Source organism: Tursiops truncatus, chromosome 12 (genome assembly GCF_011762595.2).
Source record: "Tursiops truncatus isolate mTurTru1 chromosome 12, mTurTru1.mat.Y, whole genome shotgun sequence".
Lineage (NCBI taxonomy): Eukaryota > Metazoa > Chordata > Mammalia > Artiodactyla > Delphinidae > Tursiops > Tursiops truncatus.
This window is the reverse complement of record NC_047045.1, coordinates 68,230,297-68,243,671: the sequence shown is the minus strand read 5'-3', so window position 1 is coordinate 68,243,671 and position 13,375 is coordinate 68,230,297. Positions and strand designations below refer to the sequence as shown.

General features: G+C 40.1%; 1 protein-coding gene across 2 annotated transcripts in view; it reads right to left on the bottom strand.

Moving 5' to 3' along the window:
• Positions 1–13,375, bottom strand: part of AIG1 (androgen induced 1) — a 239,652-nt gene that overhangs the window by 5,589 nt on the left and 220,688 nt on the right. The window contains exons 5-6 of one of the 2 annotated variants that reach the window (XM_019951922.3): positions 1,642–1,805; positions 1,025–1,042 (exon numbers count right to left, since the gene is read on the bottom strand). In XM_019951922.3, coding sequence (XP_019807481.1) covers positions 1,025–1,042; positions 1,642–1,805 — 182 coding nt within the window. The remainder of the gene's footprint in view (positions 1–1,024; positions 1,043–1,641; positions 1,806–13,375) is intronic. The other variant, XM_019951921.3, reaches the window with a different exon arrangement.

The following is a 13,375-nucleotide window of genomic DNA, read 5'->3' as shown; positions in this document are numbered from 1 at the left end:
CTCTGGGGAATTAACTAGATGGTTCCATGTAGATAAAATTAATCTCTACATCTGAAATGAGTTACAAAATGTTAGTCAACTTTAACTCACGTTATTAAGAGAATGGCACAAATTAAATTGGACAGATCATTAAAAAAAAACCAACGAAAACCTTAGCTTCACTATTCATTTTTAATGTCTAACTTAAACCTGCTAAAAAGCAATATTCTATTAATCTAGACTGGATCTTTTCTCTCCTGGTTTTCAGGCAATCTTCTCTTAGAAGTAGTAGAACAACGGCCAAATGAACGTTGGAATCGAGCTAACCAAGGGGAAACAGGAGTCATAAGTACTTCCTGAATAACATAGATTGGACACATTAGCTTAAATTTAAATATGGCCTTTCTCCCAAGAAGCTGAGAAAAGTTTGTATTTTGTTTTGAAAATATTTTTGTAAATTAACTAAATATTTTTATAAGTTATCTAATGGAGAAAGATTACAATTCCCACTGAACATAGAAGAAAATTATTAAAAGACTAATTTCTGGTCCCCCAAGCTGTAGCCTGAATTGGTAAAAACATTTAACCCTTTTTCTAATAGACCACTGCCTAAAATCAAGCCAGTTACTGAGAAAGGAAACCCTCAAATTCCTCTGGGCCATGGAACATTGGCTAACACCTTGATGCATCCAGTCCTAGAAGATCCAGGCACAGAACAAGTACAATTCAATAACATGCAATGACTGTGTTTTATTTGTCTAATTAGATCAACTTCCTGGCATAGTATTTGGCACCAAGTAGGGTGCTCAATGTTTGTGAATTACAGATCATTTGCAGGTGATGTCTACAATGTTGTGACTGTATCCGAGGCGATACCCAGAGCTCTCTAAAATCCCCAAACCATCTTGCCTTTGGATGTAGTTTCATGCAGCACTCAAATCACTCCATATCTGTGCTGTCGTTTTTTCCACCTTCCCATTTTTATGTTATCTGACATACACCTTGGATAAGTTTTGTTTTGCACTGCTGGGGTAAGATTACGTGCCTTGCCAAGATGGAGGCTCTGCCGTAAATAGAAACAAAAGGGAAATCAAATCATAGGTTAAGAGAGTTTTTGGAGCAATGAAGTATTACCCTTTACTGCCCGTCCCTCTTTGCCACCTTCAAGTCTTGAATGTGACAGTCGCTGCTTCATCACACTTGCCAGAGGTATTCTGTGCTGCTGAGAGTTCTGGCAGAGTGGTGGCAAGCCCTCTTGCAAGCTGCTGCCCCCACGCGAAGGATGATGGAAGAAGTGGAGATTTGGGTGATTTCTAAGGAGACTGTTTGGTTACATTTAATAATTTGTCTATTTCACCCGGGGTCCCTTTAGCTATGGCAGTGTTTTGTTAATCAGAGTGAACTTCCTAAATTTTTTTTTTCTGCTAACACTACATTTCTCCCTATAAAATTTTATAGACATGCTTCTTTTGTCTTAGATTTGGATGTTTTACTAGCTAATATGACAAAGTGAGTAATAACCTTTCAGGTAACTGCCAGCAGTTATAAAAATGAAACTCTTCATAAGGGATCCTGTGCTACAGTGGAATTTTCCATCCGTCTCTGCACACACTCTTTTAGGCAGCAATTCTTTTGTTTTACGCTCCCCCAAACAATACTTACTTCTCTGTGTATCCCAGATATAGCTGTTCAGAACTTCTCCCAGCAGGTACAAAAAGTTCATTAAGATGGTTGTAGACCCAAAGAAGAGGATTCTGGCTCCTGGGCCAATGTGTTCCAGGAAAGGGTACACCCACATCCCCGTTACATGATGCACCCAACACACCCTGCAGTGGAATCCAAAAAGAGACAGAGACAGGAGTTACTCTCGTGTCAGATTTTAAAGCTGCTGATATAACAAATACAGACCCCCTACTACAAACATCCTTCAGCAATGCCAGTCGCCGTTTGCTTCTGATACTCCGCAACATCCCAGGTGTCTGTCAGCTGATAAACGGATGAGCAGAATGTTGTATACACATACAATGGAATAATATTCAGCCATAAAGAGGAACGAAATTTTGATACATGCTACAACATGGATGAACCTTGAAAACTTAATGCTAAGTGAAATAGGCCAGACACAGAAGGACAAATACTATATGACTCTATTTATATAAGATACTAGAATACCAAGAATACTTCATAGAGATGAAATGTATAATAGAGGTTACCAGGGCCTGGGGGGAGTGGGGAATAGGGAATGATTATATATGGTACAGAGCTTAAGTTGGGGATAATGATAATATTTTGGGTATAGATAGTGATGATGCTTATATAACAACGTGAATGGATTCCATGACACTCAGTTGTACCCTTATAAATGCTTAAAGTGATAAATATTATGTTGTGCTATGCATATTTTATGACAATAAAACATTTCCATGGGGTGGAAATTAGGAAAAAAATATCTAAAAATTTCCTTGGTGGAGGGAGTCAATAATGAAAGAAAGATTGAGAAACACTGCTGTAGAGGGGAGAGGCACTCATTAAGCCCATCCAGGTCACCTTGACTAATTGTCCAAACTAAAAGATTTTTACCAAAAGAGGAAGCCAAGCTAGTCACAATTAAAAACAAAAACCAAAAAAAACTGAAGCATTTGTGAGAATCAACAGAAGTTGAACTACCCTAAAGGATTCTGATGCATCGTATTTTGTTTGTATGTTACAGGCAGTTTTATTTTCCTAATCTTGTCCTAATCTTGTCTTGTAAGGAGGTGTTGTGCACCCATCAAAGGGCTTATTAATTTCTATGGAGATAATATGCAATATACCCAAAATATAATACCATAGAGCTGTAAATGATTTTGCAAACCAATGTATAAAATTACAATCTGACTCACTGTAAACTGTTTCCTCAATTAGGCAAATTAGGAGTAGTTCTAACTATGAATGCTAGTTATAGTTTTACACTTGTTCCTGGCTTTCTACTTTTGTTCTACTTGAACGAAACTTTCCTTTGCAGCTTTTGGTAACGTCTCTGATGCCAGGCCGCTATTCCTCAGAAGTTGTTTGCAATGCACTTTTGGTCTGTATGGAATCATCTTATAATACTGAATAGATATAACAACCATAGCCACATCCCATCTATCTGTAGAGGACTCCTAAATTCATATCTCCAGCCTGATCTCCAGAGTTCCATACTCAATTGTCCACTGCACATCTCCGCTTGGAGGATGCATCTCCAAGCTAACGTTTCCATGATGTACTCACCATTCCTGCATCCTAATTCCTGCATATCTGCCCCCTCCCTCTGTCATCCAAAAGCAAACATATGTCTCCCACATCCTTCCCTTCTCAAATCAATGACTACTACCTTACTCCAGCAATTGCTTGAGCCAGAAAATATAGGGTCATTTTTGATATTTTTTCTCAAAATCCACATTCAATCAATCCACCCTTAGATCCTATTGGCTCTACTTTCCAAATATGCTCCAAATATCTACTTCTCACCATTGCCACCACTGCCATCTGGGCTCAAACCATCATCACCTCTCACCGGCACCACTGCAATCTCTTCTTGACTCAGTTTTCTCCTTGCTACAGTTTATGTTATAGCCCATTCTCATTGGAGCATCCAGGCTGATCTGAATTAAAGTCAGGTCTTGCCACTACTTTGCTCAAAGTAGCTTTTCTCTCTCAACTGAGTATAAGCAAGAGTCCCTAGATGGTTCTTCAAGGCCCTGCCTAAGCAGGCTGGGCACTTTTCTGACTTTTCTCCTACTAATCTCCCCCCTCACTCACTCCACTCCAGCCACAGTGACTTCCTGCTCTTCCTTGAGCACACAAAACATGCTGTATCTGTTCCTGTGCCCAGAACATTACTTCTTACTCCCATCTCCCCCAGTTTTCCCAGGGCTCCCTTGTGTCTTTTAGGTTTTCCTCTATGTCCTTTGTCAGCAAACCTTTTCTGTAAAGGACCAGTTAGTAAATATTCTCAGTTTTGCAGGCCTTACTGTCCCTGTCACAACTCTCAGCTCTGCCATTGCAGTGTAAAAGCAGCTGTAGACAGTATGTAAACAAATGATATGGTCGTGTTCCAATAAAACTTTATTTATAGACATTGAAATTTGAATTTCATATAATTTTCACATGTCTTGAAATATTCATCTTCTTTTGATTTTTTCCAATCATTAAATAATGTAAAAACCATTCTTAGCTGGGTCATAAAAGAACAAAAAAAAAACAGACGGTGGGTGGACTGGATATGGCCCACTGGCTGTAGTTTGCTGCTCCCTAATTTATGTAGTTCTTTGTATGATGGCCAACAGGCACATGAAGAGGTGCTCAACATCACTAATCAGGGAAATGCAAGTCAAAACCACAATGAGATATCATCTCATACTTGTCAGAATGGCTATCCTCAAAAAGACAAGAAATGATAAGTGTTGGTGAAGATGTAACGAAAAGGGAACCGTAATATACGTTGGTGGGAATGTAAGTTGGTGCAGCCACTATGGAAAACAGTATGGCAGTTCCACAAGAAATTAAAAATAGAACTACAGTATGATCCAGCAATTCCACTCCTGGAATTATACCTGAAAAAAATGAAAACACTAATTCATAAAGATATATTCACTCCAATGTCCATAGTGGCATTATTTGCAGTAGCCAAGATATGAAAACTATCTTAAGTGTTCATCAACAGATGAATGGACAAAGATGTGGTATATATACACAATGAAAAATTACTCAGCCATAAAAAAAATGAAATTTTGCCATTGCAACAACATGGGTGCACCTGGAGAGAATTATGCTTAGTGAAATAAATTAGAGAAAGACAAATACTGCATGTTATCACTTATATGTGCAATCTGAAAAATACAACAAATGAGTTAATATAATAAAACAGAAACAGACTCACAGATACAGAGAATGAACTAGTGGTTACCAGAAGGGAGAAGTGTGAGGGGAGGGGCAAGATAGGTGAAGGGGATTAAGAGGTACAAACTACTAGGTACAAAATAAGCTACAAGGATGTAATGTACAACACAGGGACTATAGCCACTATTTTATAATAATTTTATATGGAGAATAATCTATAAAAATATCAAATCACTATGTCGTACATCTGAAACTAATATGATATTGTAAGTCAACTACACTTCAATTTAAAAAAGTAGTTCTTTTTATTTCACAAAGGACCTTCATGCACATTATCTTACTTAGTCTTCTCAGCAATCCCAGATATAGCATGTCATCCTCATTCTACTGAGGTAAAAATCAGAGTTTATAGAGTATAGTCAGAATAGGTCAGAACTGACAATGGAAATGTAAAATTCTCAGGTTAGGGAAGTGGATAGCTATTCTGAGTATGTAATCCCCCTTAACTTATTCAAGCACCCTGTGAAGTATGATTATCCCCATTTCACAGATAAAGAAACTGAGACTAAAGAACTTGTCTTTAAAAATGGCAAAGCTGGGAAAGGAACGCACACCTGATTTCTTTTCTCCTGCATGGACTTGCTTCTTTACATGAGGCATTTAATATTGTCTCCAAAAACAAAGAGAAGGTTTTCTTTTCTTTTCTTTTTTTTTAAGTTGTTTTGACTTAGTAAGTCATCATACCATCTCAGATATAGCAGTCCTGTTATGTGGGGTTTCACCTGGATCGGTGTGAGTGATGCACCCACTTGTCCTAACAGGTTGTGTGCTTTCACAATGTGTTTGCTTGATATAATCAGGGCTCAATTTTCTGCACAAAAATGACTCACGGCCTTGCTCGTCTATTTGTGGAGAGTTCTCAGTTCTTGGTTGACTTTCAACTTCGATCTCATTCTAAGACCTTCTCATCTTAGTGCCCAAACAGCTTATGCTTAAGGTAATGATGCCAATTTAAATTTTAGTCTAAAAAAATTGATAACCATAGTGTGTATGCATGTGCATACATATATATGCATATGCTATAGTACTACGAGACTTCTGGGGTTGACTATGTTATTAAGTGTACCTCCAATTTCATTCACTTGAATGTGCAATTAAGAATGAAATTTATTGGGCCTCCCTGGTGGCGCAGTGGTTGAGAGTCCGCTTGCCGATGCAGGGGACACGGGTTCGTGCCCCGGTCTGGGAGGATCCCACATGCCGCGGAGCGGCTGGGCCCGTGAGCCATGGCCGCTGAGCCTGCATGTCCGGAGCCTGTGCTCCACAACGGGAGAGGCCACAGCAGTGAGAGGGCCACATACCGCAAAAAAAAAAAAAAAAAGAATGAAATTTATTAATGCCTCCTGTCTGAGTTGTGTTGCACACTAGGGATACAGAAGCAAATGAGGCAAGGGTGATTCTTGTTCTCACGCAGTACAGTCTAACGAGGAATACAGACACTCACAGAGAAAACACAAGTGTAGTAAGAATTAGGGTAAGGGTAGGAGTGTCATGGGGGCACAGGGATCATTCTCTGCTTTTTTGTGAACCTTACACTTACCATTAGGCTTTCTTTCTCTTGTGTATTCACCTTCCTTTCAAACCAGTTTTTTCACAGCTGATGAATATGCTCAAATGCTTCTCATTCAAACACAATCAATAAGTTTCCATCAACTTCACAAATACTGCTCTATATGTCTCCTTCTCTTCAAAGACAAACTTCTCCAGTGAGTCTACACTCACTGATTCCTGGTCTGTACTCTGCACTCCTCCTCCAACAGCCTGGCTTCTTTTCTTATGCTTCACCGAAACATATCAGCTCTTCGACCTCAATTTCTCCTGTTTTCTTCCTACCTTGTTGGCTGCTCTCCTTGGTGTCCTTTCTAAGTTCACTCTTTACTCCAGCCATTAAACGTTGAAGTTCCTTAAGGATTGGCTTTTAAACACTCTTCTCATATTATGTCTTCTGGGTTGATAAGTTCTTCCATGTTCAATGCTGCATGTCTACCACCTATACAGATATTCCACAGATCTATGTCCTAATCCAGATTTCTCCTCTGTTCCAGAACGGTTGATCAAATAGTCCTCAGAAGATCTCATTTTACACATCTATAATGGTACCTCAAACTCCATACAGCTACAGCCAAAGTCATGCTTTTTTCCAACAAGCTTGGTCCTCCTCTGGTATTCCATTTCATTCAATGGTACTATCATTCATTCAGTTTTGTAACTCAAGCCTGGGGTTCATCTTTGCTGTGTCCATCTCTTTCACCACATATATATTCAGTCCATTACTTTGTCTTGTTAAGGTCGTCTCACACATCTCTCTAATAAGTCAGTTTTTCCCATCTCCATGAACAACATCTTAATTTGTGTTGTGATCACCTCTGTCTAGAGTAGCGTAATAGTTTCTAGTTTGTCTCTGCATTTACTTTTGCCTCCTTCCAGTTCATTCTCATAACCACCAGAGTGAGTGTTTCAAACTAGAAACCTGACACATTATATGCCAGCTTCAAACATGTTATTGGCCTTCCATTGCTCTTTTTCAAAGGCCCTTTTTTTTTTTTGCGGTACGCGGGCCTCTCACTGTTGTAGCCTTTCCCGCTGCGGAGCACAGGCTCCGGACGCGCAGGCTCAGCGGCCATGGCTCACGGGCCCAGCCGCTCCGCGGCATGTGGGATCCTCCCGGACCAGGGCACGAACCCGTGTCCCCTGCATCGGCAGGCAGACTCTCAACCACTGCGCCACCAGGGAAGCCCAAAGACCCCCTATTTTTAATGAAGCCTAGAGTGCCCTTCATAGAGCTGGCTTCTACCTGTCTCATACCCCCACCTCCTACCTTGCTCCTCTTACACTGGCTTTCATTTGGTTCCTGGTTCCTTGATTTTACCATGTTCCTTCCTGCCATGTGGATTTACACATGCTTCTGTTTCTGCCTATGCTGTTAGTTATCCACCCCTTAGACTCATTAAGTTATATTTCTATTTTATAGCTTAGCTCAACAATTATAACTAACCAGTCATCACATTGGAAAGTTTTCCCTGATCTGCTAGAGTAGGTCAGATTTTATACATTCTTATAGAACCATGAATCTCTTTTATTTTTTAAGCTCTCCTTTTATTAGTACTTAAATTTGAATGATATCTTCATTTGCATAATGGTTCTCCCCTTCTAGCATATCTAAGTTCTGTGAGGTGAGGGACTGAGTCTATTTCTACATATCATTGTATCCTCAGTGCTTACCACAATGCCTGTTACATAGCAGGAGAAGGAATAAATGAATAACGTAGCATTTAAGCTGTGATGCGAAGGATGAGTAACAGTTAGTTGAACAAAGGTGGGAGGCAAGAACTTTCTAGTCAAATGGAACAGTATGTCCAAAGACATGAAAGCAAGGGTGAATTCCCAGATGTTCAAGAAGAAACCATTCTTACTGAAATCAAGGGAGAGGGCATGAGGCGCAGGCAGGTGCCAAACTGTGGGTGGCTTTTTAAGCCATGGTAAGAATTATAGACTCTGTCCTAGTGTGGACAACTGGAAGTCTTTGAAGGGTATTCAATAAATATGAAACAGATCAGATTGACCTGGAAAACAGTTGTATCAGAAACGGTGGTGGCCAGGTCTAGAATGGTAGCATTGGGAATGAAAATTAGTTGGTAGATTTAGAGCTATTTAGACCAGTGTCCATCAAAAACTGTAGGTCATAAGCAGTTGCATGCTGTATATATGGTCAGGAGAGCTGGTATCTTTAGGATGTTTGCAGGCTTGTTAGTTGGTGGCTTAAATTCAACCATGGTGGGAGTATTTATACCAAAAACTGCCAAATGCTACATATCTGGCTCTCCTTGCCTCGCCTCCAGAAGAGCTGGTTGTTAAACACTTGCCAGTAACCCACTGGTTACTAGCATTTTAAAAAGCAACAACAGAAGAAAACATAATAGAAAATATCAGAAAGCCTTGCACATAACGATGACAAATTTTTTTTCAGAACTTCAGTTTCACTTGTATGTGTGTGTATGTGTGTGTGTGTGTGTGTGCGCGCGCGCGCATGCTTGTTGGGTCATGATGCAAAGGATGTTTCATTTATTTACAGTAAAATTAGTTTGAAAGGCACTGATTTAGGAAATGGAATTAAGAGAACTTGGTGATTGATTGGATTTAGGCAATGAGGGAACTGAGATGAGTTAAGGATTAATCATAGATTCCTGGCTTGATTAACTGGGTGGAGAGTGTTGCCATTTCCTGAGATAGGGAATGCTGTCAGAGAGCTGATTTGGGGGGATGATGAATTCAGTCTGGACACGTTGAGTTTGAGGCATCTGTAAGATATCCAAGTGGAGATATCTTGAAGGCAGTTACATGGGTTTGGACTGTAGAGAAAGGACTGATGCGGCAATACAGATATTGGGTTCACTGGCGAAAAGATGGTGGTTGAGGCCATCAGAACAGATTAAGGTAGAGTACACAGTATGAAGGAAGTATGTCCATAAGAGAGCCCTGAAAAAGATCAAGATTTAAGGGGTAGTTTGAGGAGGATGAGGTTAAAAAGAAGCTGAAAAAGATGGGCTAGAGACATGGAAGAAAGACAGAAGTGTAGTGTCTTGAAGCCAATGGACAAGTGGTTCCAGGGTAGAGTAGGCATCTATTATCACAGTATCTTTGAGAATTGAGAATAATTAGAAAACTGACTTTCCACCTACAAAGTGGAAGCAAGAAAAATTTCAGATTCCAAGTGGTATGTGTATCACTGAAATCTACTTTGTTTGACTAGGTATAAATGATAAATATTTTTTACAGATCTTTTCCTGTAATTGATATCTAGTCTCATAGCATTGTGGTCAGAAAAGATACTTGATACGATTTCAATTTTCTTAAATCTACCAAGGCTTGATTTGTGACCCAAGATATGATCTATCCTGGAGAATGTTCCATGAGCACTTGAGAAAAGTGTGTATTCTGTTGTTTTTGGATGGAATGTCCTATAAATATCAATTAAGTCCATCTTGTTTAATGTATCATTTACAGCTTGTGTTTCCTTATTTATTTTCATTTTGTATGATCTGTCCATTGGTGAAAGTGGGGTGTTAAAGTTCCCTACCATGAATGTGTTCCTGTCGATTTCCCCTTTTATGGCTGTTAGTATTTGCCTTATGTATTGAGGTGCTCCTATGTTGGGTACATAAATATTTACAATTGTTATATCTTCTCCTTGGATCGATCCCTTCATCATGATGTAGTGTCCTTCTTTGTCTCTTGTAATAGTCTTTATTTTAAAGTCTATTTTGTCTGATATGAGATAAATAGTAAGTAAAGAAAAATTGCCCTTGTCAAGCTCAGTAGCTCTTTCTGTCCCATGGCCAAATTTCATCCTATCATATAGACCATGAATTGCGGTGGTCACTGGAGCCCTTGAGGAGTTGTAGTAAGGGAGAAATATCACCCTTCCCTTTTTTGGCTCTGTCGCCCTTGTTCATCCTAGATAGACACATGTACCTATCTTACCTCAGATAACCTTTCAGTTCTTAAGATTAGTTTATTTGAAAGAGGATTGAAAAACTGATTTTATTATTCACATTTAGATAAGGAGCTAGGCTATTTGACAGCTGGGCTATTAGTGCAAAAGACACAGGACACAGACTCATATGCAGTAGCAGCTAATAGCTAACGACATTGAATTCTTAGTGACAGGCACGGTGCTCAGTGTTTTACAAGAGTAAATCTTTGGGGAAGGGATTATATTAGTACCATTTTACGGATGAAGACACCAAGGCTCTGAGAGGGTCAATAAGTGGAGAAGCGGAGATACCCACCTGAGTGGTTTCGCTCTTAGCCTGTATGCCAGGCTCCCCTCGTGCTCTGAAGACTAGGATACAATGGATGGGAACAGCTGTTAATGTGCTCGGAACCAAAAGTATGATCCAACTTTGAAATCTCTGTGTAAATTTTTTTCTTTTTTTCCCCACGGAATATAAAAGCAACTCGTGCTCAGTGTAGAAAATGTGTGAGATGTAGAAATTTTACAAGATGTAAGATAAATCAGTTTTGGTGATGTTTTAACACAAGACTGAGTCTCTTATAAAACTCAGAAATCGAATTTTACAATGTCTCCCAAGGGGAGAAAAGCGACTGCAGGGATAAAATGATTAAACACTTCCTCAGAGAAAGCTCTGACTTACCTCTTAAGAAACAGTCACATCATACGTGCAGTTAGCCTACTGGAATTTACGATTCTGCTTGGCGGGCAATGAGCCTGTGCCCCAAGGTGGGGTTAGACAAAGGATGTGCATCAGCTTCTTGCCCAGTGGATTCTGTGTGTCTCACATGGTACCTCCCACCTGATGCTTCTGAAGGACTTTTCAAGGGTAGTTTGGACCTTTGGCTCAAATGCTGACTTTAGACCTAGCCCTCTCTTTAGATCTAACTGTCTCATTTTAGGGCCAATCTAAAGGCCCCTTGGACATCTCCTGAATATTGATTGCATGGAGACTGGTTCTTGCTACATTTCTGAGAATCTAGAATTCTGAAGTGTTCTGGAGTTCATGTACTCACCAATTTACTCAACAAACATTTCTTGAGTCCCCACTGTGTGCCAGGTGGGAGCAAGCAGCAGTTGGGGTGCAAAGGTGTGCCCTTGAGGAGGAGTGCCAAGTTTCCCACTGAAAAGGCTGTAGGTCCCAGGGAATATGACAAAGGACATTTGTCTAGAAGAGAACAGGGCTCTGAAAACAGGGCTCAAAAAATTCTCCTTGGTGATGTGTATGGTGGTGCTAGAGAATTAAAGTGTTAATTCACAGGCAAATACCAGATGGAGACATCCCATCTGAAGCAGTGCTGAAACATCCTCTAGCTCAGTTACAGACATAATTTTAGAAGCTACAGACATAATTACATAATTCTTCATTTACTGCAGGTTTAATAGAGTATTCTTCAAGACAGTCTTTTAAGGTAAAATCATAATTTAAGATTCATCAAGGTCTTTTCAATGTTCTCCTTAGAGCTAGCCCAAATTTATAGAACCTGGGATGTATCTATACATGGAGCAAGGTTTATGGGTGCAGACACACGGGGCCCTGTGCTCAGAAGGGCCTCACAGTTGGCTTAATGCTCTGCTGTCACCATCTTGAAATTCGTAACAATTTTTGAACAAGGGGCTCCACACTTTTGTTTTGCTCTGGACCCCACAAATTATGTAGCGGGTCCTGTTCATGTAGTTGTGCCATTTATACTTCAGACCAACTTCCAGATCGTCCACGTGGTAGTCCGGTCACCTTGGGTATTATTGAACTTCTTGAGCCTCGGTCTCCCCTTTGGTAAAGGATATAAACAGTACTGCTTCCCTCAGAGGTGTAGTCGTTAGATAGTGTGAAGTTCTTAGCACAGTCAACTTAGGTTAGACAAAAAAGCAAGCAAACCAAATAAACGAGTAAGCTTTCCAATGCTTCTCTTTATGCAGAAATACAGAATATTTTCCCCAACTTCTCATTCACAAAGATGTTTTCAAGGTTACTAGTCCCTCCACCCATCCCTGGGGAAGCAGGCAAATTGTGTGTGCCTCCCAGAATGAATTCCTGTAATGAGGTAATGAGGGGATGTGTTTTCTTCCTGATTCTAAATCACAGATATCAGAGTAATTTATCCACAAAGGCAGGCCAATAAGCTACCTCAGAATATTTTCCCACAGCAAATGTCCGGGCACACGTCTAAACTGGTTTCAAATGATTGGCCTCCTTTGGGTCCCACTTTCTACAGCCTACCTGGTCTTATGGTGATGTTGCCCTGGAGAGAATTCAATTCAAATTTCCCTTAATAAAATCATGACTGGTTTTGCTTATTAACTTTAATCATTTGGACGGACCTTCTCAAAGCATACAGGTACCAAACATCAAGTTGACACATTTCTGAACACCACAGGGAACATGTGTTCTTTCTGGAGGGAGGTGGGAAGTGTGGTCAGCAAGGGATTGTTATGGCCCAAGCAATCATCAGAATTGGCTGCAGGAATGAGAAAGCCATGCGTTTAAACTACTACCTCTGGAAAAAGAGGAGGAAGAACACGCTATACCCACAACTGAAAATCATAATTTTCCATATTTTGCCAAAATGATCTCTAGTGTCTCTCTAGCACATTTCATGCACCTCCCTCTCCTAGATTCTTATTTTAGGATTACAAACAATGTTTGGGTTATCCCTGCCATGATTACATCTTCTTTGATCCAAGCTCTCTCTAATTGCCGACCTTCTTTAATAAACAGCAACATTTCCAGACATTTCCTGAGCTCCTGCTTTGTGCCAGTGCCCTGTGTCGAGTTATAGTGAGGCCACCTCTGCATTATTTGTCACATTTGTCCTCTGTGTGCTGCTTCTACAACTGCTAAATGTTTCTTTTATTTTTTTTTCATTCAACAAATACATATCAGGGCCTGGATGTGTCAGACATGAAAACAGCAGTATGTGAAGTAGATGTGGTCCCTGCCCTTGAGACAGGGTCCCAAGT